Genomic DNA, 25,077 nt, shown 5'->3' on the forward strand with positions numbered 1-25,077 from the left:
AGTTGGAATTCGGACCTTGCTAGTCTTGTGCCAAAATACATGCTCTTAAACATTAAGTATCCTACTGTCCAAACCTTAGAACAATGCCTGTCAGTGTTGTATGTTAAATGGGTTAATACATTGTGGTAAATCCAGAATGCCATATGGTTTAGCCAAAAGATGATATGCACTATTACGAAAAGATTTTCACAACATGTTAAGTGAATACAGTAAATATAGAATATTTTATATAGCCTGATTCTATTTTTGGAAAAAAGTATTTACACACATAGCATATATAACATCTACAAAATATATTTATATGTGTGTATATGGGGGGTGCATAGAGAAAAACCTAGAAAACTAACCATCTCCACCATCATCTCTGGGGACTACAACTGGTGGGATAAGGGAGATTTTTTTAATACCCTCTTGAATAAAAATTAAGAGTAAGTGCTTTCTTTGTAACATAAAAAATTTTAAGGAAAATTTCTAGAACTTTTCACAAAAATAAATGTACTATTTCTCGTGTTCCACATGCTCTTGAATTATCGCTTCAAAATAATAAGTACTTTAAAAGCCCTGAACTTTGTTAAGTCTTAAGTGATTTAAAGCACTTGCTTCTTATAAGTTTTTCAATGTGGGTTTTTGTTCAGGATGTCTTTGTTTACTTTTATTCTTTCCTAAGTCAGGGGTGCAGAGGGGGAGAGGGCTGCATTCTCACAACTGAGAGCTAAATATGTCACCCTAGGAATGATCACATTACAGCTTTATGCCATTATTCTTGATGTAATTATTGTGGCAGGCCATGTCATTAGGATGTCATATCAGATTACAAAAGTCTGTGTGCTGTGATATAACTAACTTTTGGGGCTTTAGCACTGAATACGTAAACCTTGATTTTCCAGCATCTGACTTTTGCATTTCATTACAGATGAGGCTAGTATTAGCTCATAGGTTGGTTGGAGTGTGGTAGAAAGATGTGTGCATGGAGTTTTCTTTTTTCTTTTTTTTTAATTTGTATTTAATTTATTTTTTTAATTTACATCCAAGTTAGTTAGCATATAGTGCAACAGTGACTTCAGGAGTAGATTCCTTAATGCCTCTGACCCATTTAGCCCATACCGCGCCCCCCAACCCCTCCAGTAACCCTCTGTCTGTGCTCCATATTTAAGAGTCTCTTATGTTTTTGTCCTCCTCCCAGTTTTTTATTATTTTGCTTCCCTTTCCTTATGTTCATCTGTTTTGTCTCTTCAAGTCCTCATATGAGTGAAGTCATATGATATTTGTCTTTCTCGGACTAATTTCACTTGGGGTAATACCCTCTAGTTCCACCCACGTAGTTGCAAATGGCAAGATTTCATTCTTTTTGATTGCCGAGTAATATGGAGTTTTCTTTAAAAACGGGCTTCCTCAAGAGGTATCGAGCTCATTTACCTCCTTCAGGAAAGTACATTCGAGGAGCAAGGTCGGCTGAGGTTGGAGGTGTGTATGCTGATCTCTTATTATTGAAGCATTCCAAGAATGCAGTGTCCTGTACTTCAAAGTTGCATAATAAAGATGTTTGGCACCGATGTGTTTGACTTGACTTTGTAGTGTGGCCTCTCAGGGTCAGGCTATTTTTCTGAGAGCCCAGAGGTCCCATCATTGTGCCAGGTCACAGGAAGGGACATGAAAAGGGAGGGGAGGGGAGGGCAAAGACCAGAGGGCCTGGGCACCCGAGAGGACAGACTTCTTTTACCCTTGCAGCTTCTCAGCCCTGCCTCCACATCAGAACCACCCGAGAGCTTTGAAAAAGTCTGATGGCTGCCTCACCCCAGACCAACTGATTTGGTATCACTGGGGTTTGGGCCTAGGCACTAACGTTTCAAGAAGGTATTTTAATGGGTGGCCAAGGTTGAGAACCACTGGCTCACATGTGGCATACCGTGGCTTCTGGAAGCTCTTGTGCACATTCGGAAAGAAGTCGGGGCTGGGTGTCCCCTGGAATGGGTGGGCGCACAGTATCTCACATTCCCAGGGAGGCTGGACCTGCATCCACTGAGATCCATTGCTTCTCCATTTCTAATACGCTCCCTTGCTGAGTGAGTACAAGTGGAAGGTGGTCCCGGTAAGTGGTGTTGAACAGCACATTAGAGCGTGGGCCGGGAGCTAAAAATCACTTATTCAGACCAAGCACCCACAGTCAGGGCCAGGCAGGTTAGGGTACAGATGGTTCTGTTTATCTGGCCCAGCAGAGTTTGCAATATCATTTCATGATACATTTTCTCAAGCCTGTGAGGTGGGCATTATTGCCATTTGATGGACTGGGAAGCCAAGGGCTGGAAGATTCTGAGGGTCAGGATCACACAGCTGTTTTGTGGCCAAGTAGAACCAGAATCTGCCGGGCTTCCAATTCCAGTTGGTATACCAGTTCTGATGCCAATGCCCTACTTCCCCACAGCAGCCTTAGAAAGCCGTCTTTGATTTTAATATTTCCTAGTTCAACTTATAAGAGAAATCCCTAATTCTTTTGAATTCTTTATGGACATTTGCAAGGGGACTAACTAGTGAAAAACTGACCAGGGAAGGTATTGGCCAAAGGTGCAAGGGAAAACACCAACCAAGCCGCTTTTCCGGTCCTCTCATTTATAGAGAGTTTATCTTAAAACCGTCTATAATTCCTAGTGTTTCTTTATCACATCAGTCGCTAACGTGTGCAGAACACGTATTATATCCCACTCACTGAGCTTTTCGAAGATTAATTTTAGCCCTCACATCAACCACATGACATAGGTACTATTACTGATCCCCATTTTACAGATGGGGAAACTGAAGTTCAGAGAGCTTGGGCATCTTGCTTAAGGTCACACAGCTAGTAGATAGGTAAGCCCAGATCTGAATCCAGTTAGGGGTAAGAGCTCACGGACTTGCATTATACTGGGCTGATTTTTAGCCCTGTATACAGCCCTACAGTCCTGCTGACCCAAGTTCCCAGTCTGACTCTGGGCTCCTACCTTTTCTCCCTGTTTCTTTAACCACAGTGATTGTTTGTAGTTATTATACCTTTATCACACGTTAGGCATTGTTCCAAAAGCTTTACAAATTTTACCTCATTTAATTCCTTGATGCGGGAGAAGGGACCTCAGGGTAGACCCTCCTAGAGAGGCTCTTGTCCAGCTTACGGCTGTTCTTACCACCACCTCCCTTTCTGCAAGGCTGACTTTGTCAGACTCCTGGTGACCGGAAAGGAGAAATCCCTGTCTCACATCTGTCTTTATGGTTAGAACCCCGTGGTCAGCTCTGCTTCTAGGTTCTTGGCTGTGGTGCCCAGATCTCCTCCCCTTGCGTTAGTCTTGCCTCTGCCCACAGCCTTCTCACATCATCCGGGTAGATGGAACCAGTCCGCTCAAACGTGCAAATGAAACACTGACTGCTCTCTACGTGACTGGGCTAAGAAAGAGGTTGTAGATTTCGTTCTGAGCTAAAGCAATGAGATCTTGCTTGCTAAGCCTGGCTGACTGAACATCAAATGCGCCATGACTTCCAGCCAACATTCACTGTCACATCCAACTGTGAGCCTCCCTGAAGCCACTTTGAGCTCCTTTCAGATTGCTCTGGAGGATTCACGTAGGACCTGGTGACCTCTCGTTCCCCACTCTCACATCCAGCTCTTTTCTGTGTTGACGATTTTCCTCCGCCATTTCCCTCTGTCTGTGGCATTGTTCCCTGGCTCCTCTCATGGCTGGATCCATCTAGAATTCAGATCTCCTTCAACTCAGGATCTCACTCAGTCTTTCCTTGATCACCTGTGTTTAAAGGAAACACCATTCTTTTCTGCCTTCACCCACTCTCTTAACATTGCCTTTATTGCCTCTTCACACTCTTTAATCATTGGGTTTATTCTTTATTGTCTCTGTGTCACATGAAAATAGAAGCAAAAGAGAGTAAGTCTTTTTCTTTTTCTCTACTGCCAGAAACTCATTTTTCATCATCCCCACCCTGCCAATGACCTTTTCTTATTTACCTCTTCCCTGTCTCCTAAATCAATTTGTACCTTGTTTGGGGTTTTGTTACTAACTGATTCTGGGCCTATGCACTTCTTCTCAGTTCCCTCGTGTTTTGTTTTGTTTTTTTTTAATGTTTATTTATTTTTGAGAAAGACAGACAGACAGAATGCAAGCAGGGGAGGGGCAGACAGAGAGGGAGACACAGAATCTGAAGCAGGTTCCAGGCTCTGAGCTGTTAGCACAGAGCCCGACGTGGGGCTTGAACTCACGAAGTGTGAGACCATGACCTGAGTCGAAGTCGGAAGCTTAACTGACTGAGCCACCCAGGCGCCCCACAGTTCCCTCATGTTGAATAAAGATGCTGTTGTCCTTGTGGGCACCCTCTCAATGAATGAAATCAGAAAGGCAGTTTGGGCTCCAGTGAAGCAGGTGAACTGTCACCGAGGAGGACGGGTTCTTTGTTGTGCCTCTTTGGGAACATGTTGGTCAAATGCAAGTTTAAACAGATTTACGAAATATAGCCACGCCCTAGGCAATGTCTGGATCTCTAGGGGCCTACAGAGGCAAAGCTTCTATCTTCCGTGGGTTTTCTGGCTATTGGCAGGAAAAGACTGAACTGAGCAAGATAGATACCAGCATGATGAGGCAAATACTAATTTAAAACAAGAGATAACCAGCACTGTGCTTGTAATGGAGAGCAGACACTGGGGTCTGGGCAGGCTTTGTGAGATTTAGTCAAGGCAGTGAAAAACACAGGGTTTGGATATGTTTGCTTGGGTGTATTCTTTTGCTTAGTGCTCCGTGTGGTCATCGGCTTCTTTGTCCCCCTTAGGTACAGCCCATGGCTGCTCCAGTAGTTCTCTGGCTGCAGGGCGGGCCAGGAGGTTCATCCATGTTTGGACTTTTTGTGGAGCACGGACCTTATATTGTCACAAGTAACATGACTGGTAAGTATTACTTGGACTCTGTTTTCCCATGGAGAGGTTTTCACCTGAAACTTACATCTGCTCCATAAAAAAAAATTAAAGTATACACAGAACCACTAGGAATAGCTTGATAGTTTCAGATTATAAAAACATAGCTTTCTGACAATGTCTGTCCAAGAAGGAGGAGCCACCAGGCTGAGAGTCCTGGCTGGGCTGCTTTCTCCCTTGAAATCTGAGTGAAAGGTTCTAAGCTATTTTCTTGCAATCTGCTGCTGACTTAAGCAATCTGGGCTTATGAAAGCAGTTGGTATTTATTACTATTTGGGCAAGCTCTTTTGCATGAGCCTAATGGGTGGAATTGTATCCCTAATTATTCACATCAACAGAACACCGTATGGCTCAGTAGCATAAATGGTCAGATATCCTGGAAGCAAGATGCTGTGGGTGGAGACAGGGGTGAAGGAAGGGGCGGAGGAACCACATCTGGTTGTAACCCTGGGTCACCTCCATCTCATTTTGGGGGTTGGGGAAGATTGTTTACTTTCCCTGGGACAGAATTTGGAGAGCGAACGACTTTGTCACTCAGGTATAAAAGAGTTGTTCTCTTTGGCATTAGAAAGGAAGAGGAGGCTTTAGAAGGACCAGACTTTAAGAATGGTTGATTGGATCAGACAGATAGGAGGTTTATGGGTTTTTTTCTAAGCGAAACAGTTGCAAGGGTTTTGTTTCCAAACTTTATCCTAGATGGAGAAACCCTCTGGGGGTTTCTCTAGGTCTGGGAAAAGTAGAGGAGAAGAGGGGAGAAGAAAAAAGGTGCTGGTGTCTGTTCCCTACGGTATGAGGCTGCAGCAGTGTCAAAGGGACCCCAGGAGTTCATTGACACGATGGGGGACGGGCGGGGTTGCTGGGCTGCTGACCAGAGCTAGGCCGTAGGTGGGCTGGTTGGTTAACGACCCACTCTCAAACCTCTTCTCTCTTTTACTAGTGAGTCCCAGAGAGTTTCCTTGGACCACCACATTTTCCATGCTTTACATTGATAATCCAGTGAGTATCCGATGGTCCTGTGAAATGCCAAGTGGGCCTCTCTTGTCTTTTTCCTTTATATAAGGTACATTTAAAAAATAAGGGAAAAGAGGGGTGCCCGGGTGGCTCAGTTGATTAAGTGACCCCCTTCAGCCTAGGTCATGATCTCGCCGTTCCCGAGTTCGAGCCCCGCGTCAGGCTCTGTGCTGACAGCTCGGAGCCTGGAGCCTGTTTCGGATTCTGTGTCTCCCTTGCTCTCTGCCCCTCCCCCACTCACACTCTGTCTCTGTCTCTCTCAAAAATAAAAATAAACGTTTAAAAAACATTTTTTTTTTAAAAAAATAGGGAAAAGAAACAGGTGTAGGGTTTTCTTTATAAAACAGAATTTAATCTCTTAAACACCATCTGAGATGTCGTTTTTCCAGCATATATCATTAAATCTGAGTTTGGAGGAATTTTACTTGCTACTTTCTCTCCTCTCATTTTTAATCTTATGAAAGATTTTTTTCTTAATTTTTTCTTTTTTCTTAAAAGATTTTTTTTCTTTCATTTTTAATCTTATGTCCTGTTCACTGAATTATATCATCCAGGATAAGGGATTGGTTTCTTTCGACTGATGATCCGGCTTCCCCATATCATGGGTTATTGTATAGTATTAGAATTCCTAACATTTCTAGCAGAGTTGTAGATTTCAAAAGTCAAAGCTAGTCTCCTTCATTTATCACAGTGAGCCCCATCTGGGAGCAAAATGTGGGGTTCTCCTTTGGAAGTTCTTCTGAAATTGAGTCCAATAAACAGAAAAATAGGAGAGTAACTTTAGAGTTAGCTTCTGCAGATCAGGAGTGTCGTTGCCCCCTAACTGATTTCTCTGATTTCTCCATGCCCCAGATGGTTCCGAGAAAACAGATAAATAGGGAGAAAAAAAAAAAGTCCAACATACTTGTTCCTTCTTTTCCCACCAAGTTTTGTCAGCCATCCTCTTTCCTCGTCTACAATTGCGTATTTCAAAAGAACTCGAATGAAATGTCCTGTTCCCTTGTGTGTTTAGGGAAAGCAAAAACAAAAATGTTTACACCTAGTTGAGGTGCGTCCTTTATGCAGATTTTTGACACAAAATAAGTGGCAGCTTCTTCTGGATTTACAGCTTGGTTGTCTATGCGCTTCTAGGTATAAGGAAGTGTTAGTTTCAAACTAACCTTTATTTTAAAACTTCTCTACTGAAGGTGAAGGGGGCTTAGTGGCCATATTTCTCACAAATAAAAAAAATGAAAACACACACACACACAAACTATCTTTCATCTCCAGCCTAGAGAGTTCCTTCTTAGCAGGACAGAGCAATGCACCCTCCAGGTTTCAGAGAGGGGACAACTTTGGGTCCTTTGATAGTGCAGCGGTGGGGGGGGGGGGCAGGAAAGGTGAATGGCTCCCCTTTAAACCAATATCTGGCAGGGTCCACATTGTGGAATCAGGACAGCTCAGCCACTGACCCCAGGGCAGAGCTTTGTGCTGTTGTTTTATTTGGGGTTGGTGGAGGGGAGAGGCAAAAGGTGAAATGCAGCATTGCCCCCACCATGGGGATGGGTAAAGGCACATGGGGTGGTGTGGCAGAAATCCCAGCTCAGAGGCTTGGCCTTTGGAATAAGGTCGATTTCCTTCCCGTGTGGTATCTCCCTGAGGGCTCGGAGGCATGTGTTTCTCGGTGTTTATACCTGCTTATTTATTTCATCCTCAGGTGGGCACAGGGTTCAGTTTTACTGATGGCCCCCAGGGATACGCAGTCAATGAGGATGATGTGGCACGGAATTTATACAGGTAAAAAAGGTCTTGGCTGTCTCTTGACCTTCTTCAGCCCAGACGTTTTTCTGTTTCGATACGGAAATTCACCCAATGGTGTCAGTAGCACTGCTCGATCCTCATGGGCTAATTCTTAAAGACATACTAAGAATACGTCTACGTGAGGAGCTCACACACGCACGCACACACGCACACACACACGTGTATGCGTGTGCGCACATGTGCGTACACACAGTCTGCTTTTTGCTTTGTTACTTTATCACTGATAACTGTGAAAATGGCCGGCAGACTTGTTGGGATGAGCACTGGTTGTCATCTGTAAGCGATGAATTGCCAAATTCTACTCCTGAGACCAAAACTGCACTATACTTGAATTTAAATAAATCGAAAAAAAAAAACCACAAAAAAAAACAACAAAAAATGGTCAGCAAGAAAATAACAAGGAGGGCTGAAATCCTAAGGCACGATTATAATTTTGTAAAAATATCCTTTAAGAGACAACAGAAACGGAGCAGAATTACCCGACCAAAGATTATTTTCAAGCCTTTCAGCTAGGTGCCTGAGAGGATGTTGTGTGCTTTCTAACATTGTATTTGAACTTTGCATTTGCCCAGAAACAACATCTTCTTGCTCGTTTCTCTTTCTTCTCGGGACTCCTCTTTCTGTGGCCTTCAGATGCAATTTGCCCCTCTCTTGCTTCTCCTTCATGACCCCCAGGCTGAAAGCTTAGCTTGTTAGCTAGTCTCTGACTTTTTCCTTCATCTTCCACAACTATTCTTTTACTTAAAAAAAAGAAAAAAATGGAAAGAAGATGTAAACTTGTAAGCCTGGTCAAACACTGCACATAGAATTTCTTCTTTTTTCGTACTCATATTTGCCATGGCTATTTTTAGTACTTTTTTTTTTTTTTTTAAGTAAGTGACCATTCTTATTTGGTCACATTTTTCCAGTCTGTAAATTGTTACTAGAGGTCAAATCCGGAATTCTTTCAGATCACTAGGGTACCACCTTATGCCCTATAATCATTTACTCACAGAACCCTAGTGGCCAGAATGAGATAACCAACTCCCCTATTTCCTAATTGTACCCGACACTCATTCTGCTGATTACTTGGTGAGCAAACCCAACCAATTGCTAAAGTGAAAGTAAATCTAATAACACATCAGAGTTTTCTGATCTCTGACAAAAGTTTTTCATTTTATTCTTTCTCCCCAAGGCAGATGGCTAGGGAACGGAGGAAAGAGTAACTTCTGGCCTTTCTTCCTGAGACATTTCTTTCTGTCTTCTCTGCGGACCCAGAAAACAAATACGGCTGTTGTTTTCTACACTTTCTTTCTTTTTTTTTTTATTTTTTATTTAAAAAAATTATTTTTTAACATTTTATTTATTTTTGAGACAGAGACAGAGTGCGAGCGGGGGAGGGGCAGAGAGAGAGGGAGTCACAGAATCTGAAGCAGGCTCCAGGCTCCAAGCTGTCAGCACTGAGCCCGATACGGGGCTCGAACTCACGAACCATGAAATCATGGCCTGAGCCGAAGTCGGACGCTTACCTGACAGAGCCATTCAGGCGCCCCTGTTTTCTACACTTTCATTTGTCATTTGTCCCATTATTTTGTCGCTTCCATTCTGTGTCCAGGGGTATGGCTAGGACCCCACACTTCTGCTTCCAGGTACATTGGGTCCTGGGAGCAGATTAGCCAGATTTCCACAGGATTCCCCCTCCTCTGCCCCTAGCTCAGGCACCTCCTCTTTCCCTATAGACACATAATCATGATGGCTGTCCTTACAAGTTTACTCAAGTGCCATGAGCAGTGACTGTGTGCTCTCATTTTTCAGATAGAACACCTACTTCTCCCCTTATTCCTCCCTGCCCTCTCTGACCCTCTTTTGGTTTAAATCCAAACAAGCTCAGTTGTTTAACTAGCAAACACCCAGAGGGCGGAGGTTCTGTGGTGAAGAAATGCATCAATCCCCTCTAAGCCAGAGCATGCAACCCGCCATTCTTTTTCTGTCTCTTCTTCCCCTCCCCCAAAGATGGTTACAGCTTCCAGTTGACCCTCCGTGTGGATGTATACTGCTGACATGTGGTACATCTCCTCTTAGATGACATGTAAAGAGAACCTATTTCAAAGCATCCATTGTTTATAGCTGTTTTAGTTCTTTTTGCTTCAGGCTCTTAGAACTGGAAAATAGCTAATCAAGGGTAGTGCAGAAAACTGATTTCAGCTGTTTCCTTTATAGTTTACACTATTTGTTTCCCTTTGTGACTACATTCTTCTCTCCAGCTCTCCAGATGGGTGTTTGGAATAAGAAGGTCGCTTTGAAACCCATAAACGTAGGTTTAAAGAGTAGACCTTCTTTTTCTCCTTTTGAAAACCATCTTTTTTTTTTTTCCCCACTGAAAAACCCATTCCTTTTGACTATTAATAGTCCGTGCCTATAAGGAGTAGACTCCTAAAGAGGCATTTGGCATTCACACTTAGGCTGCCCTTGTGTGTGTTTGTTTGGAAGCAAAGGCTTTTTACTAACCAGACATTTAAATATTTGATTTTTTTTTTTTATTTGGAACATGCTGTTGAGCCACAATGCCCCTCTGATTTAGGTAAAATAAATAACTAAATATACTAAAGAATAACAAATTTACTAACTTTGATCTGGAGTGTATGGTCTGGTACCATTCCCCTTCTACCACTGTTTATCGATTGCCTGCTATGTGCCAGACATTGTCCCCGATGCTGGTAATAGAGTAGTCAACAAGCTCCCCTAGTCCTTGGTCTGGTGCTTACCCATCTTGAGCGTGCCTGAAGTTAGTTTCTTAGCAGCCAGATGGAAACGGTACTATCATTCTATCCCACCTGCCGCTTTGTATGGGAAATAATATCAATTGCTAAAACGTGTTTCATAACCATGTGACTATGAAACTGGTTTCACATATTAAATGAGAACACTGGACGGAGCAGATTATGGCCCGGCCATAGTGGGGGTGGAATGAAGGCGAAGGATGGCTGCCCGTATGCCACTGCTGAACAAAACTGCCAAGCTTCTTGGCACTGTGCTTATTTCAGTCAAACTGTTACTGACAAAAGCTCCCCCTTGTCTGGCCTTTGTTGGCATGGAACTTTTGCTTAGATTGTTTTAACTTCTTTTTAACGTCTTGTGTTCATTATGCCTCTGACTCCATTAGACCTCTCCAAATTCTCTAGTGCATTATCATTTCCATCTACCTGCTGTGCCCCAAACCTACCAGCTTCCCTTTTTACAAAATGTATCTGAGGAATAATTTCTTCCTAGTCATTTTCCCCTGCAAGGTAGATTTCTTCTTCTTGTCCTTCAGTGTAACTTTCTACCACCAGATGGCCTTTGACTAAAATTCTAGCTGTTAGCGAAAGACCCTGGCACAATGCTAGCAATGTTGCCAAATGGCATCGTCTGGCAGAGGCAGGCTTCCTGCGACAGCGAGCTCTTGTGACTGTGCGTGGACAGCGAGCTCGTGTGACTATGCACACACACACACGCATGCGTGCAAATGTGTGTCTAGCATGTATTATATATTTTAGCAATTCTGCTTCTAAATTTGAAATTTTATGTAGGCGTGATTCTAGATTGTATTTTTGAGCAAACCCTCACCGTGGAATAAGAATTACATATAGTTGACTAAGACACAGTTAAACAAGCAAATGGCATATGTAAATCTAACTTACTAAATTGACTTTTTTCTTCCTTCACTCCCATTTAAGAAAGATCTACCAGGGCGCCTGGGTGGTTCAGTCGGTTAAGCGTCTGACTTCAGCCCAGGTCGTGATCCCACGGTTCGTGGGTTCGAGCCCTGAGTTGGGCTCTGTGCTGACAGCTCAGAGCCTGGAGCCTGCTTCAGATTTTGTGTCTTCTCTCTCCGCCCCTCTCCTGCTCATGATCTGTCTGTCTCTCAAAAATAAATAAGCTTTAAAAAAAAAAAAAAAAAGACCTACCAAAGGCTTGGATTAGCCAAATTTTTGTTCTGATCCTCTTGTGGTATTAAAACTGTAACTTCCTCAAGTGGAGAACTTGGAAACTTCAGCTAGAGAATCCTGGCATTTTCAAGCTAGAAGTAACCTGGAAGGTTAGCTCCTTGAATTAAGATTGCCAGATGAAATACAGAATGCCTAGTTAAATTTTAATTTCAGATAAATAATGAATAATTTTTATAAATCTAAGTTTGTAATATTTGGGTCATAGTTATGCTAACACATTATTTGTTGTTTATCTGAAATTCAAGTTTAATTGGACGTCTTGTATTTTTATTTGCTAAATCTGGCAACCCTAACAACTTTAACAGATTCTCCAAGGAAATAAACTTTAAGCCAAAGCACGAGGCTTAATTGAGATTTACTATGTTAAACTGTCTATTGCCATTCCAACTAGCAGGAAGAGAGAAGAGAAATAGTTTTTAGCCTGAAGGTTGGCGAGGGAAGGGTAGAAAATAAACTCCTATTTTTATCTCTACGCTAAAGCCATCTCATTGCCAGAACAAACATGGAAGCTATATAGTGCAGCTTCCCAGATTTAGTTGCTACAAAGGCTTTACTTACTGTAAATAATAAATACAGAAATACACCAAAACTCTACAGTGGTCTTTCATGATGGATTTCTATGGAGCCTTTGCAAATTAAGTGCAGCCAGACCCGGCAGTGAGCAGTGATCATAATGACCCAGTTTTGCCTCTCTGTAACCCTTGAACTTTCTCCTCCTCCTGGTTTTGCAGGGCCTCCTTCCTTGCCTTTCATCTTCACTGGATGGTTCGTGGCTTTTAGTCCCTCAGCAGGAAGCTGGAACAAAGCTCTGCCTGACTTCTCAGACAATGCAATCTGGGTCAAAACACTGATAGAGCTTCTGAATTCCACAAGTTTTGTTTCCTTTTTGAAAGATTTGGTCAAGTAGAGAATCATTCAATAATCTACCCTTTTCTTGCTTATTATGAAACAATTTCTGGAGTCTGTTTAAATCTATTTCAGTAGAACTCATTGAAGTGGCTATTGGCATTCTTTAGTAAGTGTGATTTTTTTGGAGCCTAGATGCCACTGTACTGTTAGTTCTATATCTGGCCATTTGGTGGTTTTCTTTTAAATTATGGTCATTTTACAGCCTTTTTGTTCTTTGGTTATTAAAATACTGAAATTGTGGGACCCCCCCCCCAATAGAAATGTTCAGGGTTCCTCACAGGAAGATGTTGGTAAGCAAGTAACATTCTCATTACTTCACCAGAAACCCAGGTTAATGGGGTCATAAGGCTTGCAGAACTACCTCTAAGAATTGCTGTAGGGGGACCTGGGTGGCTCAGTCGGTTAAATGACCAACTTCAGCTCAGGTCACGATCTCACAGCTTGTGAGTTCAAACCCTGCTGACAGCTCAGAGCCGGGAGTCCGCTTCGGATTCTGTGTCTCCCTTTCTCTCAGCCCCTCCCCTGCTCATGCTCGGTCTCTCTCTCTCTCTCTCTCTCTCTCTCTCTCTCTCTCCCTGTCTCAAAAATAAATAAACATTAAAATTTTTTTTAAGAAATTGCTGTAATAATAGGTGAAAGCCTGTATCACTTTGCTCAAGGGTACCCTCAACAGCTAGAAGATCTAGGTTGGTAACCCAGAGATTTGGAAACCTGCCCAGAGTGTTGATGTCCCCTTGTCTCAACCTCTTAGTATCCTAAAGTAAGCCCACAATTATTTTCTAACCATCCACAGTGTGGAATGTTACATACGTGACATTTTGAAAATAATGCCTACAGGATCTCACAGCCTAATGGCCTCTTCCTTCAAATGTGAAACTTACCGTCAAAAGGTTAGTTTTGGTAGCATAGCATTAAGCTTTTTTGATTCCATGTGATTTTTTTTTATTGTTGTTGTTCTTCTTTTTGCAGTGCACTAACTCACTTTTTCCTGTTGTTCCCTGAATATAAAAACAATGACTTTTATGCCACGGGGGAGGTAAGTTGAAGTCCTGTGTTCTTGTGTGCTTCCAATATCCTCGGGACTGAAGTACGGTGACTCATGCATTCAGTATGTACATACACGTACACAAATATATATTAACATTAATTCAGCCCGTATTCAGAATTATCTAATTATCCCCCAAATGTTCTCTAGAACCTTTTTTTTTTTAAAAAAATAAATATAGGGCTCAGTAAAGTTTTGTATATCACGATGGTCTCAGTCCCCTGACATATTGTTGTGGTTGTCTCATGATGATGATTTTGAAGAGTGTAGGCCAGGTGCCCTGTGGCATGTCCCATTTCTGAATTTGGCTGATTCTTTCCTCAACGCGTAGGTTCAGTGAAAACATTTCGGCAAGAACATGACACGGGTGATGTGTGTGCCTCCTATCTTATCACGTCAGGAGGCTCGTAATATCAGTTTGTCTCATTATTGGTGATGCTACACTTGGTCACTTGGCCCAGGTGGTCTCTCCCAGATCTCACCGTTGGAAAGGCACCTTTTTCTCTTGAAATTAGTAAGTAGCATAAGACCATGTGGAAATCTGTTCTCTCCAGATCTGTCACCCCGTGGTTTTCGCCTTCATTGATGATTCCTGCCTGAATCCGTCATTCCACTGGGGGGTTGTAAATGGTGATTTTTTTTGGGGGGGGTCTATCTTCCTATAGATGTCATCTAGTAGTCTTCTACAGAGAAGATCTTTCCCTTTTCTTCTTTTCTCAACATCTGAGCACTAAGTGTGCCCATTGCTCCTGGGATGCCATTTCTTTCAGGCTTTCTTTGTAAGCAGAACCAGGGAACTGAATGACTTCATACTGACCCTTAATTCTAATTCAACGTCACGAGGTTCTTTTTTCCTTTCCCCATTCTGTGTTTGTATACCCCTTCTCCCACGTTGTGGACCGTGTTTCCCAGCAGCATCAGTGTATTTATTCCTTTGCTGGATCCTAACAATATGTGCAAAATGATCTTAGAAGATGACATCAGTACCGCTACCAACAAAGAAACCTCCAAGTTACATTCAATATTTTTTGCTACAATTACTTTTATCCTTAGACTATATTTCACTACAGGTTTAAAAGTACCATATTTCAAAGTTCTAATAATTAACTCTATTTTTTCCCTAGGCCGATTATGTTACAAGTTTTTAAATTTTTTTTATGTTTTATTTTATATTTGAGAGAGACAGAGTGCAAGCAGGGGAGGGGCAGAGAGACGGAGACAGGATGTGAAGCATGTTCCAAGCTCCAAGGTGTCAGCACAGAGCCTGATGCAGGGCTCGAATTCACTAGAAGGGATATCATAGCCTGAGCCGAAGTCGGACACTCAACCGACTAAGCTACCCAGGCCCCTCTATGTTACAATTAAAAAAATTTTTTTTTACATTTATTCATTTTTGAGAGACAGAGAGAGACAGAGCACAAGCGGGGAAGGGGCAGAGAGAGAGGGAGACACAGAATCCGAAGCAGGCTCCAGGCTCTGAGCCGTCAGCATTGAGCCTGACGCAGATCTCGAACCCACGAACCATGAGATCATGACCTGAGCCGAAGTTGGGTGCTCAACCGACTGAGCCACTATATGCTACAATTTAACATACAGTTAAGTTCACTTGCCTAGGTTGGCTTCAGTTTTAGGGTTTGCTTTTTTTTTTTTTCCATCCAGTTAAATTTAAGGTTATTTTAAACACGTATAGCAGCCAATACTTTGGGAGCCCAGGAATCCCAAGGTGCTAAGAACACCACTGTGAACAAAACAGAACAATTTCCTGCCTGCATACATTGTAGAGGCGAAGACAGTGATAAGTGAAGAAATACATATGCGCTATGCGTCAGGCGGTGAGGAGTGTCATGAAGAAAGATGAAGCAGGTGAGGGTTGCAGAGTGGTGCAGGTGCTATCCTGGATACTAGAGAGGCTCTCCGGTAAGGACACAACTGGGCAGAGTGCCGAGACCAGTAGATGCAGACTAGTAGATGAGACTAGTAGAGTGATGGCTGCGGTTGTCTTAGAGAAGAGCTTTCCAGGAAGGAGGGATAGCAAATGCCAAGACTCTGAGGTGGGGACAGGCTTGGTGTGTTCAAGGAATAGCACGGGGCCACTGTAGAAGGAGCTGAGAAGGGAGAGGCAGACGGATCACGTAGGCCCATGGAAGGTTTTGGACTTTATCCCAAGGGTGATGGGAAATCGTTGAGGGGTGCAGTGTGTTCGCTGAAAGAGTAGTTAGAATCAAATTCGATTCAATTCAGCACTCGTATGTCGAGTGACTACGGTGGCTGAGGCATTGGACACGTATTGGAAATTCAGCCATTAATAAGACATTGAGCCTACCCTTAGTCTGAAAGCCTGGCAGTAGGTAAAATACTGAATGAAAAGGACGATTAGAGAAGTGGCTGGAAAGATAGCACAAGGAGAGTGCCAATAGCTTACTTCTCTCAGTATGGGATCCTCAGGAAAGGCCGGACAGAAGAGGTGACAATTAAACCGGATTTTGAAAGATGCGTAGGGGTGGGTTAGTCAAGGATCTTTTGCTTATAAGTGACAGAAACCCTATTCAAAATGGCTTAAGTAAAACGGGATCATGGCTGTGTCTGGGTGCTCAAAACGTTGTCATCGGGAATTTCTCTCTTGATCTATTCACTTGACTTTGTACTGCGCTAGTTTCATTCTAAGCTATGTTTTTTTCACTGGTAGCCTTGAACCTCTACCCCATCCTCATGTTCTAAGCATAACCTATCAGCTCAACTTTTCTTCCCCAATAATTCCACTATATTCCTGAATCTCATGTGACCCATTTGGATCCCATGCCTGTTCTAGAACTACTAACTGGGGTCAAGGGGATGGACATACACGTTGGCCATAATGGTGCCTGAGGCCCACCCAGTGCCCTGGGAAGGGTGGGATCACAGTGAGGCCCTCCGCCTCTAAATCACAAGGCCTGAGAGTGGGAGATGGGTGGTGCACCAGGGAAGACCCCAGTGACGATACTAGAGGAAGGGCTGGAAGGATGCTGGATAAGCTCAAACCACAGAGGTCCACCGTAAGGGAGACAAGGTGAAAACAGTCTCAGTTTTTCCAAGGAAATGGCAAGTTAGTGGAACCAGGAACTTCCTCATCTTCTGCTTGTGTTCTTCTCTATTTGGAAAGGATACTCTAACTGTTTGGCTTACTCCACTAACATCTTTTTAAAGCCAGCTATCTGGTCAGGATTATTTAGGATCTCTACCAGTAATTCCCTGCTGGTCCTTGACTTTTAACCCATTTCAGAGGCAAGTGGGGCAAAGGGGCAGGAAGTGATGCCTCTGTCATTTTGGAAGCCACCCTGAAAAATTCCCAGTCTCCACCTCCACCAGAAGAGCGATCTGCTTAGTGTGTAATTCCTGCCTTGCAAATAATGTGGTGATGCTATTAACCATGAAGTTGGACTTTCAGCAAAGCTGCCCGATTCTGGATGAGAAATTTGTCCATTTCACATCTGCCCGGTGGTTTCATGCATGTAACTGAATGTGTGTAGGAAAGGACAGTTTTCTTTTTTACACTCTTGGCTGCCAGGATGAATACTTTTAAGGAAACCTGTGCCTTTCGAGTGATGAAGGAAGATGTGAACGAGGGCAGGCAGGAGCTGGGATGAGATGCAGTCACCAGACAGCAACATTTTCATAGGGGCTACACGGGATATGTTAAATCCAGGGCCACATCTCTTTCTAGAAGGAAGAGCACTAAATAATAACACCTTGGTGGTTTGTTTTATTAGAATGCTGTGTTTTTCCAGTCTAGTTTGTTCCATCTGGTCTTCTGTTTTAAGGTTAGGAGGCAGAATGGAAAAGTAGTTCTGGGTTAATAATCAGGGGACCTGAGATTCATTGCTGGCTTTGCCTCTCTGGGTGATTCCAAGCGAGTTCTTTAACCTCTCCTGGCCTCTGCTTTTCATCTTACAGTCGGAGGGCTTGGCTTTTCAATTAGATCACTTTCAGGGATATTTTGCTTTACTAGATGTTCAACCGTAGTTACCTAGATGTACTCTTATAGCATCTGTATACAATTGCAATTTTAATGTAATACCCACCCTCCTTCTCTCCATCCCCCCCCAAAAAAAACCGTTGTGATAGATTTTTCTTTTTTTTTTTTTTTTTTTAATTTTTTTTTTCAAAGTTTTTAATTTATTTTTGGGACAGAGAGAGACAGAGCATGAACGGGGGAGGGGCAGAGAGAGAGGGAGACACAGAATCGGAAACAGGCTCCAGGCTCCGAGCCATCAGCCCAGAGCCTGACGTGGGGCTCGAACTCACGGACCGCGAGATCGTGACCTGGCTGAAGTCGGACGCTTAACCGACTGCGCCACCCAGGCGCCCCTGTGATAGATTTTTCAAGAAAGGGAAATCCTATCTGTTCAGAACTTTTAATTTCCTCACACTGTTCAGGAGGCTGAACAAACAATGCCACTAAAGTAGCAGGATCGTGATTGAAAAATAAATGAGTAAACTCAGAAATGCTTCTCTGGGGCTCCTGGGTGGCTCAGTTGGTTAAGCGTCTGACTCTTGGTTTTTGAGTCTGGTCATGATCTTATGGCTCGTGGGTTCGAGCCCCGTGTCGGGCTCCACCCTGACAGCACAGAGCCTGCTTGGGATTCTCTCTTTCCCTTTCTCTCTCTTCCCCTCCCCTACTCTCTCTTTCTCTCTCTCTTAAAATAGATAAACTTAAAAAAAAAAAAAAGAAAAGAAATGGTTTTCTCCTTTTCAGCTCAAATGTACTGGACCTAAATATCCTTTCCATTTGCGTTCCACTCCACTCCATATCCATTCCACTCCACTATGAGTGAGGGGTATAGCCTGATCTCAAAAGGTCTGGAGCAGCTGTTCAGCACCCTGAATTTGGTGCAAGAGAGTCTGGAAGTAATAACAATACCTACTGCATAGGATTGTTTTGAGCATCTAATTAGATAATCCTCCTCAAATATTTAATGACGTGATGGCTGTGGTGAGTACCGAACACACGATGACTGTTATTACTGTTCATGGTGAAAAGCTGGATTAATACATTATGGCTCCAAAGCATATGACCTAATGTATGTAGACAGGGCCTGAGATATTTTAAAAGTTCTGCTCACGTCTTTCTGGGAAGTGGCATTGTCTCTCCTGTTATTTTGAAATCATCTTCAAAAGAAATAGTTTGCTTTGTCTAAACAACGACGGTGGGGCTTAGAAGATGATATTCGAAAGTTTGGGATAGTAGCGAAACGTGCAGGGACCGACCCAGGCCCCCTGCCACTGCCGTGTGGACCATGGCGAGCCCACAACCAGGCATACTGTGGGATCTGCAGGCGGTACGATCCAGAAGGAAGAACCGCCTTGTCTCCTTCCCTCCTTCTCTCCATTTCGGCACAGAACACCAACTGGAATTAATTTTCTCTAAAGAGAGACAAATGTGTCTGTAAATCACCCTCCTCAAGGCATGAAAAAAATGTACTTCAAAAAGAGAAACAAGCTGCATTTAATTCACATAATTAACTTTCTTTATAAGGGTTATCCTTTCTGAGCCAGTAACTATTAGTGAGATTGCTCTTGTTCTTGAGGTACAGACTCACTTGAGAATCCTCTCAAGTGTACGTGGGCCCAGCTAGAAGTTAAAGCAAAACAGCCCTCACTGGAAGGCAGGAAGGTGGCGGCGGGAGGAAGGGGGACTGCCCATTGTTCTCTGAGCGTGTGGCTTTGCGTCCTCTCCCCGGAAAGATTCCGTGCCTGTGGGTGGTTGTGGCAACGAATGGGGAGCGTGTCCAAAATGGCAGAATATGTGGTTACAACTGAGCATCTCTCCCTGATCGGGAGGAAGGGGCCAAGTTGCCTCAGAGGCAATTTTGCAACCATAGTTAATGTGAGGGCCAAATAAAGGCAAAGCTTTGAAGCTATTTAAAAATTAGTGAGCTTAATAGGATACTTTATCTTCATCTGCATGAGTGAAGTCCTGCTGGGATCATGGAGTCTGACAACATTTACTGGAATCATCATGGTCTACCGGGTTCGGGTTGCAGGCTCCCAGTAGGTGGGAGCCATGTTTGTGTAATGTGTTTCCTACACTACTAAGCAAAGTGTTTGTTGAATGTTACAGAGCAGCCTTGTGCAAGGTTGTTGCTGGACAAAATAAAAATATTGATGATATTTCTCACCAGTTTCTTTTCATCTCCCTTCCATCGCCCCTGTCTCCCTGCTCTGTGTCCCAGGCCCTGAGAACCCTCCTTTCTACTCCTTTATTTTCCAGGTCCATCCGGTACCCTACCTCCCACCCCCAGCCTCCCTTTCTTTCCTTGGCTATATTGTGCTCAGGTCCTGTTTCTCCATCATGACTATTTTGTTCCTCTCCCCCTTTCTGACTTGCCATCAGCGCACTGTCCATTAGAAAGGATCTGATAAATTAAACTTACTCTCAACATGCTTGTATCTGAATAGAAGGCATAGTTGTAATCGGGGATTTTCCAGCACTGATATACAAGCGAGGAGTGGGAGAGAACTATTCTGCAGGCCCACACCAGTATCCTTTTAGCCCAGGCTTGAATCTGGCCGCCAGAAGGAGGCCTTCAAGAGTCTACAGTTCACTAGTTTTATTTGTAGCTCTTATTTGAGAAGACTGAGAGTGGATTGTAGGGCAGGCATGGGGCTAAGCACTGTTTTATGTATGTCATAGCAACCCTCTGAAGCTGGCACTATTCTTATCGTCCCCATCAAACAGTTGAGATGACTGAGGCTTGGAGAGGCGAGGTAGGTCTTACCAAGGTCACTCAGCGAGGATTGGGACTAAGCAGCTGGATTCCGGAGCCCAAAGACTGTAGACAAGAAACTGGCTAAAGATTGGAACCCTGCTTGTGTAGATGCTGTCTGGAGCCTCAAAACCTCCATCGCTAAGACCTGCCTCTTCCAGAAAGCAGGTGCACTGTGCGTAGAGGGGAGTCAACATCCCTTCCCTATTTCGTGCAGAATGTCTAAGGGTTATCAACCTTATACAAACATAAAAGAAGTTCCCTGTCCTTTTGCACGTTTCTGTCTTTCTGGCAAAGGCTGAGTTTTAATCGTAAAGACTTAGCTTTGATCATAAAGTTTTATGGAGTAAATGAAAGTTTCAAGTGATATAAAGGCTTGAAGTCCGTGGAATGCAATTATTTATTAAAGCTTGGAACTTGCTGAATTTTATTAGATGACATCCAAGCCTCTTTAACTCTTGAGCTCATGACAAATGTCTATTTTCAGTTATGGTCATGTGACCTGCCAATATTTCTTTTAGAATTAAAAATTAATTTGTGACTTAGAACTGGAAGTTTGTACCTTTTGGCCTCCTTCCCCCAACTCCCCCTCCCCCAAATCCTCTGCTTCTGGTGACCACAAGTCTAATCTCTTTTTCTTTGTTGTGTGTGTGTGTGTGTGTGTGTGTGTGTGTGTGTGTGTGTTTTAGATTCTACATGTAAGTGAGATCATACACTGTCTTCCTTGTCTGACTTATTTCACTTAGCATAATGCTTTCAAGTTCCATCCATGTTGTCATAAATGGTTGGCTTCCTCAGTTTTCATGGCTGGATAATATTCCATTGTATGTATGTAACACAACCGCTTTCTCCATTCACCCATCGATGGACACTTCGGTTGTTTCCATGTCTTGGCTGTTGTAGATAATGCTGCAGTGAACATGGGAGGGCACAGCTATCTTTTCAAATTAGTGTTTTGGTTTTCTTTGGATATATTTTCCAGAACTAGAATTGCTGAATCATATGGTAGTTCTGTTTTTTATTCTTTGAGGCACCTCCATACTGTTTTCCATACTGGCTGTGCTGGATTTTTTTTTTTTTTTTTTTTTTTTAGAGAAGCATCCTTTGAATACAAAATAAGAATATATCATTTGGAAGGCAGCATAGCGTGTACCTTTGCATAAGTATGTGACCAAGAGATACAGATCAAGATGTTTTTCTTATGTGTCTATTCCTAGAGATTCTACATTTCTTTTAAGCTCATTTTGCAGAACAATAGATGTTTAGATAAAGTTATAGTCTTGTTGGGAGCCTTCTTTTATTCTTTTTGCCCTTTTCTTTTTAAAATTTTTTTTTAACGTTTATTTATTTTTGAGACAGAGAGAGACAGAGCATGAACAGGGGAGGGGCAGAGAGAGAGGGAGACACAGAATCTGAAACAGGCTCCAGGCTCTGAGCGGTCAGCACAGAGCCCGACGCGGGGCTCGAACTCACGGACTGTGAGATCATGACCTGAGCCGAAGTCAGATGCTTAACCGACCGAGCCACCCAGGCGCCCCTCTTTTTTTTTTTTTTTAATTGCAGCAGTGTGGTCTGGAAATTAGATGACACATGGTCTAGAAATGTCTAAGAAGTTGTACAGATTACCACAATACCGAAGTTCCAGCTTTCCCCATTCATTAATTTTCTCAACTGGCCGTTTTAAGGACACATGTCTTCTCTCAGAGAAAATAATGGTCCCCAGTGAAATAAGAGTCTACCCCGAGGCCAGATGAAATCAAGGTCCCTCTCACTCAGTCCTGTCTTCTGGGCTGTTGTATCATTTGTTACGCCATTACACTTGGGCTCTTCCCCCGTTTTTGAGGTTTTTCAATGTGTGTATAAAGCTCTCTTTAAGGCATATCCCCTTATTCTCTTTGATCGCCTCCATAAGTGGGGGTGGTTCCACCAACAGTCTGTGGTTGGTGATATGCTAGAGGATACAGCACTGCTATGACTCCTTCCAGAAGGGTAGCCCGCCCTGTGTCCTTCTGGGGACACGAAGGAGTTATGACCAGCCCATAGGTGAGTTCTTCAAAGAGATGTTCATTCCAGGTGGAGTGGCTGGGGGAGCGGGGACAGAGCAGAGCAGGGGGTGCTCAACATACCAGTCCTGAGGCTGACAACTCCGCCTTTTCCACTTCCAGGCAGGGCTTAGGAACTAGGACCCGTGGACAGTGACACTTTGTGTCCAGGCTTCGGTGTGTCTCGTTTCCAAGGCCATTGCTCATTATCCTGGGTGAAGGTTCCACATGTTTTACCATAAAACGTATACCTAGAAGCAAGGCAGAGAATGAGTATAGCTGCACCTATTTTTTTTTTTTTACCTAAACTTTAGTAAGAAATGCAGACGAGAAACGCAGAGCAGCTCAAACAATAGTAACTGCTAACATATGTGAAATTTCTGCAAGAGGACGTTGTTTCCATTATAGTATTATTCTCTGACACGATTTTTTTTCTTCTAGGGGAGCTGATTTTAGATATGAAATCTTTTTTCCTCCTTTAAAAGTAACCGGGTGGCAGGGGTACAGGAAGCCCGCTGTGAATGTTGCGGGAACATGTAAGAAGGGAGGGCTGCGACGGAATACGCAATTACAAGTTTCTTTAAGTCCCTAGTTCATTGTGCTTTTACACATCTGGATAATTAACCAAGCATTACATTCTCTCTAGACTATTTTTACAAGTACAATATGCTCCCAACGTGATTTCCATTAGGCTGTTCCAAACATCCTTTAAGAACTCAGAAAGATTGCAGACTGAGATTGAAAACCACTGTTCAGCTGTGATGTTGAGACCTTTTCCTCTCGTGGGGGGAAATACAAGACTGAGAGCTGAATTCCGAGATCCTTCCGATGTAAGAGGAAAACTGGAGGCTTATTGCTTTTTTAAGCCCCAGGAATACAAGCATATACAAACACACCTTAATATCTCTGGTCCTCCTTGTCAGAGCCGAGCTCAAAACATGGTCACCATGGGAAAACGTGAGCCACACAACAACGGTGCTGGAAACTGCAGCTTGAAGCTTTTTTAAATATTAGGAAGGAATAATAAGGGCGGACTAAAATCCTGACGTGTCGATGGCTAACCTAATTTGAGTGATTGTGTTAGAAAAATACCTTTGTCTGGCTGAGGTCCTCATTCGAGGGTCACTGCTGAATTCTGAAACAATATATGTTCAGATAGTTAGTGGCCACGCTTTTCCTCTTTTCTTCTTTTATAATCGCTTTGATGCTGTTTTGAGCTTTTATGAGGCCAGGGTCTGATCTGCTGGTAGAAGGTTAGTGCTAATTCACAGGCTTTAGGAGCTTCGCCGGCCAGCTGCTGCCCACATTGATGAACACCAGCAAGAGATCGGAGAAACCACAGGGCTGATAGTTGTGCTGGTTGTTGTTCCCATCGTTGTTATAGGCAGGACTCAGAACAAAAGAAACAAGAGTTCATAAAATTACAGGATTGCGACTGGAAGTCCTAAGGGCCATAGAGTTCATTTCTAATAGGTGAACAAACCTAAAGTCTCTCCCCAAAATATACGTCTCTATTCTATTTAAAATACATCCAGAAAAGAGAAAGCTGGGTAAATAAAACATTTGATTTATTGTCTGGTTGTCTTTGAAAGTGCTGTGGTGGTCAGAGATCGTTAAATTGAGAAATAAATGATTTGGGAAGAATAAACTAACCCGATCTTGCAAAAAAAAAAAAAAATAAATAAATGTCTCCACAAGGAGAGTGAAAATAATTGAAATTTCATTATAATGTTTCAGTGTCTGTTTTCCATAAAATAATCCCATAATTGTCTACTGTGTGACAACCTGAGCCACTCAACCAATGGAATGATTAATGAAAACAGCAGTGAAGGATTTGTCACACTGACACAGGGCACGGAAGTGTGTGATAGTCATTAGAAAGCAAAAATGAGATAAACATCATCGTTAGGAGAGCAGATGTGGACTGAACAGTGAGGAATCTGTTTTGGACATGGTTGTAGAACTACCCGTGTTTTCTTTGAATGGCCAACTTAGCAAGCTTGTAGGGGATGAACCCAGGGCTGAGCCCCAGCTTGGGAGACCATAGACTCACAGTCTATTCCAGGACCCTTGACTGAAATGTGATTTGATATGAGAGATGGGAGATGTGGAGGCAGCCAAGCCTAGATGAAATCCCAGCCAGGCACATGATTGAAATGCATAGACCCTTGCTTTCATCGTTTTAAAACATAGGAAGATAATGTTAACTGTCAGGTGGCTCAAATTAAAGTGGGGGAGGTAGCCTATTCATAGTAGATCATAGTAGATGCTCAGAAATTGAGTGGATGTTCCTTCTTAATTTCCTGCCTGGATATATCCCAGATACACATGATGGTCACGGGGGGGGGGGGGGCGGTGGAGGGGGAGGAAAGGTGCCATAAAAATGTGGCTGTTTTCTCCTAAATTTGTCATCACCTTCAATAGAGCAGTTTAAAGTACATGCCCTTCCATCTCAGAAAGAGCAAAAGAGATGTTCTATCGCTAGGTCTTATAACAAGACAACTTAAGGGATGACCTCCAATAGAGAAAAAATGTTTAGCAGTAATGACAGATTAGTCATTCATTTCTCAAATGTGTCTTCATGGTCCTACTATGTGCTGGGCAAGGTACACCTTGT

General features: G+C 43.1%; 1 protein-coding gene across 4 annotated transcripts in view; it reads left to right on the forward strand.

The window, feature by feature from the left end:
- Positions 1-25,077, forward strand: part of CPVL (carboxypeptidase vitellogenic like) — a 131,204-nt gene that overhangs the window by 34,633 nt on the left and 71,494 nt on the right. For all 4 annotated transcript variants that reach the window (XM_058724732.1, XM_058724733.1, XM_058724735.1 and 1 more), the window contains exons 4-7: positions 4,801-4,915; positions 5,880-5,938; positions 7,650-7,729; positions 13,600-13,666. In XM_058724732.1, the coding sequence (XP_058580715.1) occupies positions 4,801-4,915; positions 5,880-5,938; positions 7,650-7,729; positions 13,600-13,666 (321 nt within the window). The remainder of the gene's footprint in view (positions 1-4,800; positions 4,916-5,879; positions 5,939-7,649; positions 7,730-13,599; positions 13,667-25,077) is intronic.

This window comes from Neofelis nebulosa, chromosome 4, assembly GCF_028018385.1.
Source record: "Neofelis nebulosa isolate mNeoNeb1 chromosome 4, mNeoNeb1.pri, whole genome shotgun sequence".
In the NCBI taxonomy this organism is placed as follows: Eukaryota; Metazoa; Chordata; class Mammalia; order Carnivora; family Felidae; genus Neofelis; species Neofelis nebulosa.